Source organism: Cavia porcellus, unplaced genomic scaffold, assembly GCF_034190915.1.
Source record: "Cavia porcellus strain 051 isolate PalLab524CR breed Dunkin Hartley unplaced genomic scaffold, mCavPor4.1 scaffold_1, whole genome shotgun sequence".
NCBI lineage: Eukaryota > Metazoa > Chordata > Mammalia > Rodentia > Caviidae > Cavia > Cavia porcellus.
In genome coordinates this window covers 56624142-56642991 of record NW_026947484.1, presented here as the reverse complement: position 1 = coordinate 56642991, position 18850 = coordinate 56624142, and the positions used below count along the sequence as shown (strand labels likewise).

Sequence of the window (18850 nt, the reverse complement as noted above, 5' to 3'; positions counted from 1 at the left end):
GAGTTGTTTTGTGGCAATGTGGCAGCCCTGTGGCTCTCTTGTACTGGGTAGGGGTGGGAGACCAGGGGAAGAAAGACAGTACTGCTTATTAATCCTGTGTTCCCTGTGAGAACATTGCGACCAAGAAGTTAGAGAAGTTACCATGCCACCTGGGAAGTCCCTACATTGTGAAACCGGAAGCCAGATCTCCCTGGCCCTTGTGCCCTGTGTGTCAAAGAGAGAGAATTTCAAAGGACACCTCTCAGGGCAGCACTGAAAACCAGAAGTGACAGGTTAGGAAGACATTTATTCCTTAGATATAGAAGCTTAACTTGGATTTAAAGTATCGGATTCCACATCTGTGTGTGCTCTCTGGAAGGGTTTCATAAAGACACCTATAAAGCTGGATTTTAATATCCTTTTCAGGGTCTCTACCAGAAGAAAAAAAATGTTCCAGACGGTATTCTCAAGCTAATATGTAGTGGCTTGGTTCAACAACACAGAATATTAGGAGAGCAATCTGTCCAGTGATTTCAAAATGAGGCCACCATTTGGGCCACCTGGAAAGCCTTAGTTTTGAACAGGTATTTCCCCAAGAAGCCTAAAAACCATCTGGAAGTTTTAATTTTTAAGGAAGGAAAGTGAGAATACTGGGAAATGCTAGGGCAGTGAGTTCTAATTCTTCTTGTACATCTTTTTCTTTTTTCTGCATGTTATATTTAAGTTTATTGGTGCAGGTTAGGTAGACATAGTGATCACATTCATTATAGGGAATTTGTATCTGTACACTACATATGTTATTTCCTGTTTTTTAAAAAAGTAGATAGAGAAATTAATGATCTAATTTGGAGAAGAGACATCCAGAATCCTTTCAGAAGCGACCCCATCTCGAAAACGTCTTTTCTCTGATAAAAAGGCGTTTCTGGCTGAAGCAGAGGCGGGACAGCTGGTGACTACCTACCCACCTGTAGGACCAACTGCCTCCGTCTCCTTCTGCGTCTCCTTCTCCTTCTCCTTTCCCTCCGGAAAGCTGCCCAGTGTTGGGTGGAGTGAGCACAGCTTTGGTACCTGTCGCCCCGTGTGACCCAGTTGTCCCAGGAGGGGCCTGTCTGCGTCACATGGAAGACATGCTCTGGAAATGATTTTCTTCATCCTGGTCTGTGGTACCCTGGGCTCTCTGGAAGTGGAAGCCCTTGGTGACAACACACATAGGCAGCTGCCAGGCTGCGTCAGGACTTTGGCCGCAGCTCCTTAGCAAGTTGGAGGCGGAGAAGTTCAGTGCAGAAGCCACCCAGGGGAGCCACGGTGAGAGGTCAGAGACCTGGGCCGTATGGAGCCTGAGCTTGCTGAGTGGACCTGAATCGATGCCAGAGGACCAGGCCCTGGGCCTGCATAGCGAGCAGTAGGAGAGGTCTGCTGCCTCTGTGGGTGGGTGTGGGACACCCGGGGACGCCCAGGCCACATACCCGATGTCAGGGGAGGACATTTCTGAGGCTGGAAGTCAGCTGGGAGCTCTCAGCAGGGAGCACGCCCCCTCCCCAGCTGGAGGAATCAGGACCTCGGGCCTGAAGGGGGTCTGGCTCCTGGAGGGGACAAGATCACGCCTCCTTCTCAGTGTCCTAGAGATGGCTAAACATATTTACAGAACTGAGACGCGAAGCTTTAAAAACTGGTTTAAAGTGGCAAAGAGTAAGAGACGCATGTGTTGAGCAGATGGTGCCTCTGACGTAGTCTGCTATCCGCAGCTCAGAAAATAAAATACAGGTTCATCTTTCATAAGTCCTTAGCTGAGCGTGGTGGCACAAGCCTGTAATCTCAGCATATTCAGGAGGCTGAGGCAGGGGGATCGCTGTAAATTGGAGGATGGCCTGGGCTATGTGGTGAGTTCAAGGCCAGCCTGGATTACCTAGCAAGATGTCTCAAAAAAAAAAAAAAAAAAAAAAAAAATCAAAAGAAAAGAAACTCATACTAGCCATTTTATTTGCATGATAGACATAATTTGACCTGTTATGCAAAATGTTACCTATAGCAACCCAGATATAGTGTGCAGAATACTTCACTGGGTGCTGAGTGTTGTTCCTGCCCTGTTCTTACAGCAGATTGCCATTAGGAACATGGCTAGCATGTGCATAGTTACGTAATTCACAAAGTCACAAAGATTGTGAGCGACAATAGAGTTTAAACTCTGGCTCCCTGCAGAGTCCTCTTAGCTCATTTCCTTTGCTCTCCATTATCATAAGGAAGGAGAGTTATAGATAAATTAAGGAACTCAAATTTTGCTCCTTTAACATTTACTGTTGTTTTATGCTTTGATTTATCTGTGTATCCACCAAGCACTTGGCACTGTATCATGCCGTGGTATATCTGAATGAGGTTCCTTGATATTAAAAAAAAGAATTTTTTCTCTCTCCATGTGTTGAACACTAGTAGGGAGACACAAAAAAGAATAGAATATGATAATTTGAAGTATGAAAGGTGTTCTGTAATTTTTACATTGACATAATAACAACACCCATCTCATAATGCTCAACTTCTTGTGCAGAGAAACTGAATGAGAATGTGTCAGTCAGTCTCTGTTACTGTAACAGATACTTGAGACAATCTCCTTAAAAAAGAAGAAAGGTTTGCTCTGGCTCACATTTTGAAGATTTCAGTCCCTGGTTGGTTAGCCTGTTGTCTGGGGGCTTAGTGTTGTGGTGGAGGAATGCACTCAGCTGCTCCCCTCACAGAGGAGCTGGGGTCTCCATATCTCCCTCAAAGCCACACCCCTGGTGACCTCACTTCTGTCTACCATGCCCTGCTTCCTGAAGCCTCCTCCAACTTCCTGTTGAGCTGCAGGCAGTGACCAAGCCTTTAACACATGGATCCTTGCAGGACAGACCAAGCCCAAAATAGTGCAAATAACCTTTATTTGTAAAAATGAGAAGGTTGTGCTCTAATTGGTTATGTCCCTGCTTTTGGTGTAAAGCAAGGGTCCAAAAACCATCATCTGCAGACCAAACTCAGCCTTCTACCTTGCCGGCCACGAGTGATTTTGGTATTTTTAAATGGTTGAAGAGACAGAATTTTTTGTGACATGCACAGATGATACTGAGTTCATATTTCAGGGTCCATGGTGTTACTGACATGATCATAAACATGCTGTTTGTCTGTCCATGCTGTTTGTCTGTCTGCCCTGCCAGCTACAGCATCAGTGTCCAGTGGTTTCATAGAACTGTGTGGCTCACGCAGCCCAGAATTATTTTCTGGAGAGCTCTCTGCACACTGTTTCTGTATGTGTGGGGGGCTTTGCAGTCCAAGAGCGCCAGTAACACACAAGAGAGGATTTGAGCCTCCCTGCCCCTAACCCACCTCCTGCACCATGAAATCAGAGTCTCCAGAGGCTTTGTCCAAAGCACCCTTCTGATTCCTGCTCCCCACACTGAAGTCTTGTTGCTCCCTGGGTTTCTCCAATGTCAGCACGGCTGAGAACCACTGCGTAGACGGGAAGCGCATTGAAGGGCGGATGCACCCTGTCTCTCAGGGAGGGAGAAGGTGGGTCACTCTCCCCTCCTGGGGTGAAAGGGGGGATGTGATCGAGGGTCCGGCACCTCTAGGTACTCCCCAGGAAGAGCACTTTCCACAGGTGGGCAGGTGGGCAAGCAGAGGGCAGAGGAGATGGCTGGACCGTGCAGCCATCACACATGCAGACCAGCTAAGCTGGAAATGGGTCTTTTCCCAGATGGGAAATAGAGAGGCAGTATAGTCGCCTCTCCTGTAGTCTTCAGGAACAGGTGACCTGATGTCTTGGCATCTGTCTGAGTCACTTCTCTCATTGCTGGGACAAAATACCTGACACCCACAAGTGAAAGGAGAGATTTGTTTTGGCTCACGCTTTGCAGAGGTTTCAGTCCATACCTAGCGGCTCCAAGGCAGGGGAGGTGGGTGGAGGAGGTGCGTGGCTCACAACAAAGCAGCGAGAAGCACGGAGAACAGAGCGGGGACCCCAGGATCAAAACCTCTCCAAGCGGGCCCAGAAGTCTGCATCTTCATCAGCTCCCAGTTTATGGTAAAAACTTCCAGGTTTAGTCAACACCTAAATGGTTATGTTGGTGAACTCTTGGAGATGAGGAGGTCAGGGCTGGCCTGCCGTTCTTGGCCATAGGATTTAACTGAGTAGGCCAGGTATCAGGTCCTTTCAGAGGTGAGGTACATGTACATGCACACATTCATGTACACCCATAATGGGCTTCCCAGAGGAAACCTGTAACATATGTGCCCAGAAAATCTTTGAAGGAGCCACTTACTCGTCTTTAAAAACCAGTGGAGGAAGTCTGCATTCGTTTTGCACTTGCTGTCCCTCTCAGTAATGTAGACAGCTTGATGACTAACTTTTCAATAATGTTAAATAGAACTGGGTTGTCTTTCTTGACAGATTGGCCTAATATTTGGAAGTAGATGCACATCAGTTAGAGTAAAATGAGGTGAACAACGTGGCTGATTAAATTGGATCTGTTTTGGTTTCTTAAAAAAACAAGCTTTGACCTTAAGTGATCGCACTGAGTATCAGGGTACTCTAGAATGCCAAAATGCACGCCTTTATAGCATTTTGGATGTTTTGTCTGAACAGATGTACAAAATACCCAACCCTCAAATCTAGGGAAAGAAAGACTTATTTAGTTTATGGTTTTTGGAGGTTTCAGTCCATACTCAGTTGTCTCCATGGCAGGGTGGCGTGGCTTAGGGGCAGCCATTCATGGTGGCCACGAGGACAAGAGTGAAAAGGACAATACATGGGGAAAGCACACCTCCTTCCCTCTGTATTGTGCAGGCTCTGCCCCAGGCTGGTGCAGCTCTCACACCATCAATCACAGCGCTAAACTACTAACCAGTCACAAACATTAGACTCAGCTACCTCCATGCTGCATGAGGCTTTGGGGTTACATCTAAACACAAACTATAATATTCCTCCCCTGGTCCCATATATCCCTTTATGGGAAAGGCATTTAGTCCATCTACCAGAATTACTAAAGTCCTAACAGTTTCAGCATTGCTGGAAAGGCCAAGTCCCAAGTCTCCTCCAAGATCTAAGGCAAACTCTTAGCTGTGAGCCCCTGTACAAACGCAAAGAAAGTGAAACACTTTCAATATTCATAAGATAAACGTTTCCATTCCAAAGGTACCAAGGGGGATACAAAGGAATGGGACCAAAGGAAGTCCAGAATCCAGCAAGGCAAACAGTAAGTCCTGGAGTTTGGTGTTTAGCATCTGAAGCAATCTGGTTTTGAGCTCCAGAGTGCTTGGGTGACACCACCTCCATGACGCTTCTGGTGGTTGTAGCTCTCAGGGCTTGTCTCTTGGGCTGGCCTTGCCCCCTCCTCACAGCTTTCCTTAGGCAATTCATGCTCCTGGCTTTTCCAAACTTCTGGATTTTCCACTGCACCTTTGGCTTCACACTCACAGCTTCACACACTGCCCTCTTGGGGCACACTGCCTGGCCTCCCAGGCCTTCTGAAATTGGGTGATGCCAAGGTCTGCTGCCAGCTGGTACAGTAGCCAGGCTTTCCTCTCTTGGTTATAGGGGTTGAGTGCCGGATGAGTTGCTTATCTTAAAGGAGCATAGTTTTTTAAATTTTATATTTTGTATGAAACTATTGTCATTTTCATAAGCTTTTTTTAAAAGAGGGTACAAGTAATACAGAATTTCAAAAAAATATACAGTAAGAAATCTCTAGTTAATAGATTACATATTGTCATCTTAGAAACAGTTGTCCAAATTACAAAATTAAAGCATACAAGTAGACAGTCATACAGTGAGATTGCAGACAGTTCTGTTCAATGATCCAACAAAAACTCAGTAATAAGGTTTTCCATCCTACACACTTAAATATACATGCAGTTATATCCTTTTTCAGATTTTTTTTTTTTTTTTTGTCTTTTTGGGTACCAGGGATCGAACTCACGACTGCCTGCTTGCAAGGCAGGTGCTTATGCCGCTGAGCTAAATCCCCAGCCCCGCAGTTATATCCTTTAGACCACTTTCTTTTCCTCTCTTTTTTACAATAACACTTAACCATTTACAATAACACTTAACCATTTACAAATCCTATAAGCTATCACTTTGAGAGTGTGAGATATTTGAATGTCACGTGTGTTTTTTTACTATAGGAAATCATTAAGGGGATAGGAGATCATCAGCATTTAATTTCTGGGCACCAGGGAGACTTGTGGGGAAATGGGACACTTGGCATAGGCTGGATGAATGGGTTTGAGTTTGTATCACAGCCACAGGGTAGACAGAACCACTCGTCCTACGGCTCTCAAATTGGGTCAAATTGCAAACGCGCTTGAGGGTTGGATTTAAATAGAGCTCAGGTGGACAGAGCAGTGTGGTGAGTCGGTTTAGCAGTAAATGCTGCTGGCAGCGGGAAGGTTTTGTTTGCTGGCCCTGGGACCTGAGACGCCCATTCCCCAGACAAAAGTGTGCATTTTGTGAGCAGGTGACGCCCCCTCCCAGGCCCAGGAGATACCCCCTGATAAGGGCACAAAGGGAGTGGAAGCCAAGCTTCTCTCACTGCTCTATGGGCACTGACTGTACCCATTATGCGTCTGTCGCCAGGAAACAGGCTCTGGTTCCCAGGTGTCCTTCGATGGCTTTGGTTTCACCAAGCTGGACAAAGCTGAGCACAGTGATCACTAAGCCTTGATGTCCTGGAGACAGAGATTCCCCCAAAAGATGGCACTGGTTTCCCCAGCACAATGGGAGCGACCACCCCCCAGGGCTGTCTGTGGTCCCCAGTGGGAAAGCAATGTGAGCCGAGCAGGTGACAGCCTGGCCCTTAGACCCTAGGGATGGATTTCTCTAACGATTTCCTGTTGGAGGGCCACATAAGGGATAGTTTTGCCAGGGGAGTTTTGACTTTGATTTTTGCAAACTCTTGCTGTGCTGAAAATTTTTTTTATATCTTTATGTCTGGACAAAACCAGAACACACATGTGTGTCTGCGTGTGTGTGTGTGTGTGTGTGTGTGTGTGTGTGTGTGTAAGACTCTGCCTGTGTGGTGGGGTGGGAGATGTAAGAAACATTATTTCTCATCATTCCAGCTGGGCTCTTTGTTTCCTTTCATGTTACACATTTTCCTGGCTTTGCCTGTTACTGGAGGAAGCTCTGGGCAGCCCAACTCGTTCAATGGTCCACTTTGTCTAGGATTGTGATAAAGTCTCCAAACCTGAAAACAAAACGTGGGGAGCAGTTAGGCAACATTGCTTCCAGAGGAGCTTAACTGCTTAAGGGTTAAAGACACAGAAAAATTATAATTTGAGAACTGCAGGGGCCAAGCCTTCCTAAGAAAGCTGGCTTTGTTAGAGGATCGGTTTGAACTCCGTGAAGACAGACAAAATATCTTTTTTGGTCTTACAGCGTAGGCGGGGCTTTGTGGTCTTAAAAGCAAATCTCCAAGTGCATTCTCCTCCTCTTACATCAGCCCACTCTTCTCCTTGTGGGGAAACAATAAACAAAGTGACCACTGTTGATGCTGGGTGTTTTTTCTCGCTCTCCTGCTAGCTCAGGCTCCCGGGGGAGCAATCTTCGACGGGGTGAACCCCTGCCCGGGTAGGACAGGACTTTGGCCCAGCGCAGGTGCAGGTGCCACCCTGGGTCTCCGGAGCCGCCTCTGTGGCTGCAAAGCTCTCGCCCTGGTTTCTTCTTCTCCTTCAGCGTTTGCACAGTCAGCGCCTCCGGCGGGAGGGTGTGGCCCAGAGGCCAGAGCTACCCTGAAAGTACCGTTTGTTCTTGGAATGCGAGGCCCGCGGTCCTCCGCCCCAGTGGCCGGGACAGAAAAGGTCTTTGTGAAGGACAGTGACAAGATGCTGGCCTCCGCCCTCGTCCAGGGCTGGGTGCTCAGATTCGTTCTCACGGTGAAGAAAGCAGAACTGGAGAGGCCGCAGTGAAGCCGGGCTCCTGGTGGCGGGGGAGGGGGCGAGTGGACCCTTTCAGACTGAGATTTGTACAAACAGGGAGGTGGGGTTTTTTGGTTTCATTTTTTCTTTTCCAGTACTAGGGATTGAACCAAGGGCCTTAGCACTGAGATACACCCCTGGCCCCTTTTATTTTTCATTTTAAGACAGCGTCTCACTAAGTTCCCCTGGCTGAACTCTTAACTTCCGATCTTCTGATATTCCTGCCTCAGCCTCCCAGAGTGTAGGGCACGTGACTGTACACCTGTCTGTATCTCCTACTTCTTATTCAGTGTTGCTCTTCCACACTTCACCTCCTTTCTCCCTCTCTCTTTTTATTTGAGGTATGAGGATTGTAGGGGTTTTTTTTGTTTTGGGTTTTTTTTTTTTTTTTTTTTTTTTTTGAGGCTGGAAGTGGTGCAACACACCTATCATCCCAGCCCTCAAGAGGCTGAGGCAGGAAGATCTCTGATTTTGAAGCCAACTTGGGCCACAAAGTGAGTTTAAGGCCTGCCTGAACTACATAGTGAAACCCTGTCTCAAAAAGATAAAAGTAAATAAATAAAATAAAAATTTAAAAAATGTTTGTTGAGACAAAGTCTGAGCTGCCCAGGCTGGCTTTGAACTTTGATATTTTTTTTTTATCAGTACCGGGGATTGAACTCACAACCACCTGTGTACAAGGCAGGTGCTTATGCCACTGAGCTAAATCTCCAGCCCTTGGCCTTGAACTTTTGATTCTCTTGCCTCCCGAGTAGCTAGGTTGACCGGCATGCATGATAGTGCCAGGTTCGTGGCGTCTGCTGAGCTCCAGCACTGTCACGGGGCACCCTTGGTGCCCTGGCGTGTCTGTCTCTCTGTCTGGGATTCCCAGCCTCCCTCTGCTGGGCGGCTTCCCTCTCCCCGCCCCTGGGAGCAGCCGCGCTGAGGCTCCCTTTCACTCAGTTCTGCGGGGAGACTCTGCTATCTTTGCATCCATTACGTTCTACTTGGCATCAGCGTTGTCTGCCTTCATTTCTCTTTTATTTCCAACCACTTACGAAGCACCCCAAAAGGCTCTCCCGGAGCAAAAGATCAGCCTTTTTTATACTGCTCTTATTTAAATGTCATCAACACAGTGGGGTGCGGGGCTAGTGCCTTTGGCAATACCCAGAGGTCAAATTGGATCAATTATGTGAGTCTCATCTATTATTGAATAATCACTAAAATGACAGAAAATATCAATCAACCAACCAAACGGCTAAGGCAAGCCCTCTGTGTTCTGCTTCAGAGAACAAAGGCTGAATACTAGAGAAACAATAAACGCCGACTCCTGAAAATATGTCAAACCAAAGACCAGCTCTGCTCTTCTGTGGCTGGGAAATATGCAAAAATCGCACAAGAAAACATCCTGGAAAACAGTTCCATTTATCCAGGGAAAAAAGACCAGAATATAAGACATGAGCAATGCTGGAACCTTTGAGAATTCTCCGTACTTTTCCAGCATCTTCTATAAGAGCATTGTTTTGCTCGACAGCCTACAGTAATCAGCTTTTAGTCACATGTCTGCATTGCTTTTTTTGAAGGTGACTCCCTTTTCTTTGGGAATAAAAAAACATCTTGTAGAAAATACCATCGTAATGTCTGATACATTAAAAGTGGCAGCGCGGCAGGGTGGGTTGTGTGTGTGTGCGGTTTATTAATTGAACGGAGGTCCCCGGGGATCCCAGAGAGGCAGCAAGCTCTCCATTTGCCTTGTGAAAAGAGGCTGTAATGCATGGATCGAAAGCCACAAGGCTGGGCTTCTGATTAGAGTCAGAGCCGGGTGGGTCCTGAGACACAAGCTTTTAGCTGGAGCTGCATTTCTGGAGGCCAGTGGGCATCTCCTCCTCCTCCTCCTCCGCATCCATTAGGGCAGCTGCTGTTCTCAGGAAGCCCACGGATAGGAAGGGCAGAAAAATGAGCAAAGGAGGAAATTTGATATTGATTTTCTCTTCTTCGGTAAAACTACATGAACGATCAATACCTGGTGGCAGTGACTTGGTCAATAAGACTCCATTTGAGCCCACCTTAAAGTGCTCATTTTGGACTTCCTCTGCTGTCAGATTCATTTATATCCAATCACCATTGGTGCTCAAATACTTTAAGATTTTTTGTTTTGTTTTGTTTTTCTTTTTGACGCAGGATTTCCCTATGTAGCTAAGGCTGGCCTTGAGCTCATTATGTAGCCCAGCCTGGCCTCCAACTCCTGGTAATCCTCCTGCTTCAGCTTCCTGAGTAGCTGGATTATACTATTCAATTTTTCAGTGAAGTTTTTTATGTATAATCCTCACTGCAGTGAAGATTTTGCTAAAGATAAAGTCATGAAAAATGAGAACAAAGGTCAGCCCCTCCTTTTTGGCTAGAAAATCAACAGCAGAAAAGACTATATCTGAAGTGGGCATGGTGGTGCACACCTATAACCCTAGCACTCTGGGACGCTGAGGCAGGAGGATTGCAAATTTGAATCCTGCCTGGAAAATTTAGCGACTCGACAAGATTCTGCCTCAAAAATAAAAGGGCTGTGGATGTAGTTCAGTGCAACAGCCCTGGATTCAAACTCCAGTACCAATAAAAGGAATCCAAAAATCTAAGGTGGGGGAAATAGAATAAAGTGAATAGTGGGTTTTCTTGTTGTAAAGCAGTGTTTTGGTGTTGGGATGTTGCTACACTTCCCCGGGTTTGGACCAAGAATGAGCAGCATGCTTCCTGCAGAGGTGCAGAGGGAAGGACGGTCCTTTGTGTTGGCCTTGGTCACACTGCTTTCTAACTTTTCTTGACGCTTGGCATATGCAGGAGACATGCTAAGTCTTTCTATGGTTTCTGTCCCGCAGGGAAGCAATAAGTCGCTTGTGCGAAGCTGTGCCCGGGGCCCATGGAGCCATTAAAAAGCGAAAGGTAAATATTGATGTGGTTTACGTTTTTTCTAACTGTGGCACAGATGGCATCGAAGGAGTTGCCGGCTCGTCCCACTCTGTGAGGCCAGGTCCTGCCTGGCCTTCCTTAGGGGGTGTGATACCAGAGCTGCACCCAGAGGTGCTCTCTGACCCCACTGTGTGACGCAGGGTGCCTGCCTGCCCTCAGCGTGGTGTCCCTCTCTCCCCGAGATGCTGGGCTTGTCCTGGGAGGTTATGCAGTTCAACCACATGGCCAGTTCGGTGTCTTCCGGTTTTGGTGTTGTATAACGTATGTGATTTACATTTTAAACTCTATGACTTTTTAGACTTTCTGGTCTGTTTTCAAGTGACAACAGGCAGAGAGGTGAGGTCAGAACACCTGAGGGGGAGGGACCGTTCACACTGAAAGAAAGCAAAAGTTCAAATGCCAGATGTACTTGGGTTGAAATCCCGTCTCTGCCATCCCGTAACTGTGTGACATTGGACAAGCTGCTTATTCACTGGATCCTCAATTTCCCCATCTGTAAGATGGGAGCAAACAGCACTTTCTGAGGGTTATATAAGAATGGAGTCATGTCCACGGAGTGTACCTCAGTGTGATATACATATATGAGACCTTTGATTTTATGCTGATCGTATTGCCGTCGCTACAATGCTGTTAATTCTAGAATGAAATGCCCAGTGAGGAGTTGCAGAAGGCTCTCGAGGTCAAAATCCAAATCCTACAGTAGTGGACAGTTTAAGAAGGGGCGCTTTGGAGAGAATCTGGTCTACCCCTTTCGTGTTGCCAGCCCCAGGCTGGTCTGAGGGAAGAGCGGTCACTAGGGTGATGGAGGACACAACTGGCCACAGTCACCGAGACTGCCAAGTCCTAGCTTAGTGCTTTATTTCTGTGTCCCCTGCCTCAGTCTGTGTTTACTGTTCTTCCTCATTTACATAGGGCTGAACCCAGGGTCACCCAGCGTGACTCAGCGGAGCCACTGGGTTTGGGAACTCTGGCTCCTGAATTCTGGGGAGGGTTTCTTACTACTGGCTTCTTTGATGGAACTCAGGACCCCAAAGCCACATCTAGATGACGACTCCTCCTTCTCCTCCTCATCTCTGAATAGGGTACTTCAACTGGAGGATCCTAACATACAGACTCATTCATTGAAAACTTTTATTTTGGGAATAGGGATCTCCAAACCCCAAAACAAAACAAAAGAAAAGAAACCTGGCTATCAACTTTCCAGAAGGTACACCCATGAAAAAAAAACAGAAATTTTAAAATTCGTTTCCTTCATTTGATTGAGTACTTCATTTAAGGAGTGATTGAATAACACAGTGAATATTTAAATGTTTAAAAATAGATTATAGTCAAAGGCATAGTGCTGTGAATCTCTCTCAAAATATTCCTCCTTGATTCAAACGCACTGGTCAACCGTTCTTGCCGCTTTCTGGAGTAGCTCTGAAAGTCCTCTTTTGTGAGTGTCTTTAGCTTTGCTGTCCTGGCTTCCTCCGTGTCTTGAAACAGTTCAGAATGCTTCCTTTCACGGTCACTGTGGCTTTGGGGAAGAGCTGGAAGTTGCAGCGTGAGACCAGTGCATAAGGTGGGTGAGACACAAAGTCATGTTTGAAGAAGCCAGGCTTTCTGTTGGGTGGCCCTGGTGCCTTCCATTCACCACTTTAGAAAGACACACAGGAGAGCTCCCGAAACTGCTTTAGACGGTGGCGTTGGCGGGAATACCGGCATAGGTGTGTTTAGAAGGGGTTCACAGCCATGTGTCTTCTACTCTAAATTTGTTAAAATTTAAACACACACTATGTGGTTTGATAGCCCTAGGGACTCTTCCCAGAACTTTGCATTTTTATTCTTGTCCAAATTTTTTTGACTGTAGTAAAAACAAAACAAACAAACAAAAACCTACACATAACACATGGTGAATTTATCAGATGATCCAGGTGTCACCTTAGCCGTTGTTACCTGTAAGTACCTAGGTCAGGGGCACTGCTTTTCTAGTCTCTAAATCTTTGGTGTCTAGCCTTTATTATTTCCTTTGTTCTACCAGCTTTGGGTTTAATTTGCTCTTTTCTTAGACCCTTAAATTGTAAAGTGAGGTGTTTTACTTGAAATCTTCCTTTTTTTAGTGTAAGGTTTGATGCCTGTAATTCCCCTGCCAACCCTGCTTTTGCAGTGTTGCATAAATTTTGATACCAGGCTTTTGTATGTATCTCTGGCTTTTTTATTGGTACCAGGGATTGAACTCACGACTTTGTGCTTGGCAGGCACTTAGCCACTGAGCTAAATCCCTGGCCCTTGCGTGTGGCTTTGTGAGAGAGGGTCTCACTGTTGTAGCCCAGGCTGGCCTCAGCCTCATGGCAACCTACCTCCTGAGTGTTGGGATTAGAGGTATGCACCACCATGCCCAGCTATGCTTTGTTTCTTGCTTGCTTTTTTTTTTTTTAATACCTTGTTAATTTGGGGGGGAAATCCCCAAAACAACAACAACCTCCAAATAGCCAGGCCTGACAGCTCACATCTGTAACCTCAGCTATTAGAAGGCTGAGGCATGAGGCTGAGGCCAGTCTGGGCAACATCACAAGCCCCTATCTCAGAAAATAAATAAATTTTCAAAAACCTGAACCTGTCCTATTATCACCATTTGACAGGTGAGGAGACTGGGGCCCCTGGGGGTTAAGGAACTTGCATAGTGGCCCAGTCGATTGAAGTGGGTGGAGACCAGGGTGTCAGCCTGCGGGAGCCACACCCTTACCCATGATGCTCTCTGCTTGTCTGGCCTGGCATCTGTCCCCAGCTCAGGGAGCCAAAATCTGCTAAGCAAAAGGACCGGAGGTTCCTGAGGGCCTGTGTAACACAGAGTCCAAAGAGCCAGACTGCTGTGTCAGTACCGACAGACCCGTTCATGAAGGGCAACTACTGGTCTCGTTTGTGGGATGGGGCCCAGCACCACCCAGCCAGCCTCCGCTCTCCCCCGCCATGCTCGGCCTCTCCTTTCTGTTCCCTTCTCCTTCCACCCGGCAGCCACCCATCCCCAGGCCAGGGCCCCACAGTCCCACCCTCTTCTCCACTTAAGACACAGCACTGACAATCAGCGTGGTTTGTTAGGATGTCGCCGGGTCCTCTGCTTTATTGCTGAGCTGCGCTTTTCCCAGGCCAGGCCTGGGCACAGGGGAAGAGTGGAATGGTAGTGTCACTCCAGCTGTGTAAACTGAGTCACCAGAGGGCTTCAGAGGCTCCCCCCCCCCCCGGAGGCCCTCAGCCAACTCCCCAGAGGTCCCTGGGTCACCTGGCTGGTGGAAGCCAGGCTGTCTCCCTGCCAATCCTGCGTGGCCACAAGAAACCACATGCTCTGTTCTGTGGCCTACAGGCACTCAGGTCATTTCTGTGACAGTGGAGGACTCTTGTCTTCCTCTCTGCAATAAACATGCATGGAGCATTTCTCCCAAGTTTAAGGTTATTTTGAGGGCAAGATTAAGATGTGTGTGAACATTCTTCACAAATACCAGATGCTTGTCAAGGCTGGTATTATTATCCAATTAGTATTTAATAACAATTTTATTTATTTATTTATTTATTGGTACCAGGGATCAAACTCACGACCTTGCACTTGCCAAGCAAGTGCTTGTGCCACTGAGCTAAATTCCTGGGCCCTAATAACAATGAAAAAAAAAAAAAAAACTAGCATGGAAAAAAAAAAACCTCTGCAGAAATAAATGAGTGATTTGCTGTTAAATGCCATCATCTTAGAGGACAAAAGAATCCTGAAACTTTGTGGCCAAGGGCAGCATGACAGGGAAGACAGGCACTGTCTTCACTGTTAAGGCACCGTCAAGGGTCAGCTTGGTGACAAAGGGAGAGTGAGGCTGTTTGGACACCTTCTGTTTTCACTGCATTCTAGAATGTGCAGGGCACCGGGGAAGAAAATGGAAACCTAGGCACTGAATTCCAATAATGTCTGCCTGACCTCTTGCTGTGGTTCCAGAAGGGATCGAATAAGAGTAAATACACAAGTGAGGCCAGGAAAGGAGCAAATTGTGTTTCCATTGATGGCCTGAAATATTGATCCTTTTTTTTTTTTTAAGTACTCGTCAATTTTCTGTCCCCAGTTTGGCTCTTTCCAGCCAAGGGGTGCAAGTCTTAGTCTCCCAGTCTGTCTCTTCGAACCTCAGACTGGGAAACGTAATGGTAATAACAGCAGCTCGCATGCACACAGCCAAGTGCTATACCAACTGTACTCCACTTACCATCTAACTTAATCTTCACACCACAACAGCTCTAACAAGACATCTACCTTCTTTCCCATTTAATAGGAAAGAAAGTTGGGGCTTAGGAAGGTTATTTGTCCTAAGTCATAAGCCGCTAAGTGACAGGACTGCTTGAAGAAGCTGTGCGGTCCCACCTCTCACCTCTCTGTGCATCGGTACCTCTGCCTTTAAACTCCCAAGCATTCTCTCCTCTTTCTAAGAAATCCCTGGTCAAGAATTTCCGTTTTATCCTGCTGTAGTGGTGCACTCCTATAATCCCAGCACCTAAGAGGCTGTGGCAGGATGATTATTGCATTTTGGGGTCAGCTTGGGCTGCGTAGTGATTTCAAGGTCTGGACCACAGAGTGAGAGCCTGTCTCAAAAAAATAACAAAACAATAACTTTAACAAAAATTTCAAAACTTTCCTTTTCCTCAGGATCTTCCTCTCTTTCCCGTTTGTAAATTCTGGTAAGCCAGCTTATTCATGAATTAACAGAGAAAGGAGTCTAGGTCATATTTGTTCATTTTAACAAGGACCTTGGTCTGAAAACAGTGACCTAGAAAGGTGACCAAAGGTGGGGTTTCAAGTACGGGTCACTTGAGGGCAGCCACCAGGCTGAAGCACTCTGCGGCTTCAGTGGTAGGATTCGTGCATTCTCGGCTTTTCCTTTATTTCATGTGTACTGAGATGGACATGAGCCCAGCTGCTGTGGACTCACCCAGGAATTTCTAGGTACAAAGCATCTGGGGAGATGGACAGGACAAGAAAACTTCAAGGGCCTCTAATATTTGACTTACAAAAGAATTTGTTGCATTCCCAATTTTTTAAAAAAATATTTTTAAAATGAAAAAGCAACTCACCTCATTGATTTATATAAAGTAGAATAGAGAAGGCCCCTTTTTAACATCTAGAAAACATGGCCCATCTGTTAACAACATCCATAACTCACAGTGTTGTGTCTGTTATTTTTAAAGGCTCCCCTTAAGTTCCTCTCGGCAGTTCTTGGAAAGAGTAATCTCCAGTTTTCTGGAATGAACATAAAGCTGACCATCTCAACCTGCAGCCTCACACTGATGAACCTCGACAACCAGCAGGTAAGACAGAGGCTGCTGCTTGTCATTTGATGCAGCTCTGTTTTTTGGGAAGTCTGAGAGTACTGATAAAAATAAAGTGTCCGACAGAGAATGCTCACAGCTCAATAAGCCAAAATAGAAAAGCAAAACTCTTCGCAAAAATGTAGGCGTAAATCTTGGGGCAGCCATATTGGAAATTATCTTCAGTAATTAGAATAATAGCATCACAAAATTACTGTTGGCTTTTAAGTGTGTACATACTTGCTGCTTCCTAGTTGGCTTTGTATGAAGAGCAGAGGTTTGAAGAACATAGTAAACAGCACTTGCTAACTAATACCTTTAGTCTGGTCATTGATGAATGTCTGCCAGCTCTCCCAGGGGAAAAGGGACTCCCTGATCATAACTGAGTATGTTGGACTGGGTTGCTGATAAGGGACAGAGGGGAAAAGGTGATGTCAGGGAAACTGTTCTAGGTAACTAAAATCTAAGTAGAAGATGCTTTTCTCCAACTCATATGGCGGAAAAGCTTTTTCCAGTATTATGGTGCAAACAAGATTTTTTCTTTCTTAATGATTTACAGTATGCCTGAATTTTTGCTGATTTCTTAACCTCATTTCTTATAGAACAGCTGTTATGGTTTGTGTCTTGATGTCCCCCCCCCCAAGCCTGCTGGGGATATGGGGTGGTGGGCTCTTTGGAGGTGGCTGAATCTGGAGTTTGTGATTGATTCATGGTCTAGTCCTGGCATTAATGGTGTGAGTGCTGCACCCACACTAAGGCAGGCAGCCTGCATACAATATAGGGAGGAAAAGAGGTTGGCGCCTCCCTTTCTGCTCTTGTTGCCTTCTGCCACCGTGAATGGTTGCCACTCTGCCAAGCCACCTCATCTTGAAGTCAGCAGATTATGGACTGAAACCTCCACAAACTGTGAGCTAAATCAACCTTTCCTCCCTTAATTTGGGTTGTTGGGTATTTTGTCTCAGCAACAAGAAAAAAGTAACTAAGACCACAACCTTGCTGAAGAAAATACAAAATATATACTATGGGTGATCCACACATATGGAGAATATTTAAATTAAAAACATTTTTACAGTAAAACACACATGTAGTTCCTCACTTAATATTGGGGTCTCCAATCAATATTGGGGACAATGGCGCTGATCCCTATGACTTGAGTCACAAGGAGAAGGCTGATGGCCACTCTAGTTATTAAAGGAGCTCACTGTCTGAAAAACATAACAAGAACAAAGGTGTCTTTACTAAAGGAGAACAGAAGGGAGTTCGAAAGACAGTTCAAGGAGAGTACGTGTTCTGCTTGAGCTGATAGCGTTGGGCCAGCTGAGCTCAGAGGCTAGAACAGATAGGCTTGGAACGCTCGGGACAGCACAGGAAATCTGCTTACCTCCTGGTTACAAAGGCTGTGGGCTTCCTCCAAGCCACCTCACTCTGTTTGCACAGAGTCCTCAGCTGGCCTGTCAGGACCGCCCCATCTCCAGTCTAGATGCAAAGCGCTTCACGTATATATTTTCAGTGCTGGCTCCCACAACACACTGCCACTAAGCCCCTCTTGAATCCTCCCCCTCACTTATCCTATCTCTCTGGTGGCAGCAGTTCTGGAAGTCTTATTTTGTGATTGTGTTTATAAGGTGTGATCAAAAATCCAGTGAATGGAGCTGCCCTGTCCATCCAACAGAAAGACAGGCTCGTAAACACACGACGCTGTGTCCCCCATTCAGCTTATTCACCAGTCGCTCTGTGATCTCTGGGTCTTCCCCAAAGTCAAAATGATCATGAAAGGGAAATGTTCTTAATTGACTGAGAACACTGAAGCAGCCAGGAGAGCACAGCTACAGACTCTCAGGAAAGAGGACTCCAGAGCTGCTTCAGAAAGAGGCACAGACAATGGGATAAATGTGTTGCAAGTGAGGGGCACTATTTTGAGGGGAACTCGTGGCAGTGTGTCTTTTTTTTTTTTTTTTGTCTTTTTCCTTTTTATCTGTACTGGGGATCAAACTCACGACTGCCTGCTTGCAAGGCAGGCGCTTACACCGCTGAGCTAAATCCCCACCCCGCAGCAGTGTGTCTTTTACTGTAACACATGTTTACTTAAATACTCACCATATTTTTTGATTGCACCTTGCACAGGCATCGGGCTAACCACATAACTAAACTATGATACTCTTTTTGACTTGCTTGTAATTTTTAAATGGCATTCTTTGTGCTCAGCTATTTACATGTGCTGAAGTCTGGTTTCTGTCTCTCTGATATGTAGTAATTGGAGGCTCTGAGTGTTAAAGGTTTTACTCTATGCTTTGACCAAAGATGCACGGAAAGGTTGAATGTGCATTGGTAGTGATAAAACCCTAAGAAGCTTGAGGTCACATCGTGGGTGAAATAATGACTTTGCAACTTATTAGCAGCTGCTGGAATACTCTGAACTTTGGTTTTCGTCCTTGGTGAACTGGAACTCCCTGCATGGGGGTTTCTGACAGGATGGATTTAGCAATGAATGTGTAAGAGGGCTGTTTAGAGGATTAAATGAGGTACTGGATATAAATCCGTCAGCACAGGGCCAGCGTCGAGGTAGTGGTTCTTCCTATATGTCCCCAGTACTAAATGGGAAAAGTGTAAACTATGCAACTCTAAAAGTTTCGGTAATATAGAAGCACAAGGTTTGAGGGCTGCCTTGTTTTCCAAATTC

The 18850-nt window shown here is 46.1% G+C and overlaps 1 protein-coding gene across 1 annotated transcript in view; it reads left to right on the top strand.

The window, feature by feature from the left end:
• Positions 1–18850, top strand: part of Shc4 (SHC adaptor protein 4) — a 94382-nt gene that overhangs the window by 28661 nt on the left and 46871 nt on the right. The window contains exons 3-4 of the mRNA XM_013154740.3: positions 10767–10830; positions 16051–16170. Of these exons, the coding sequence (XP_013010194.1) occupies positions 10767–10830; positions 16051–16170 (184 nt within the window). The remainder of the gene's footprint in view (positions 1–10766; positions 10831–16050; positions 16171–18850) is intronic.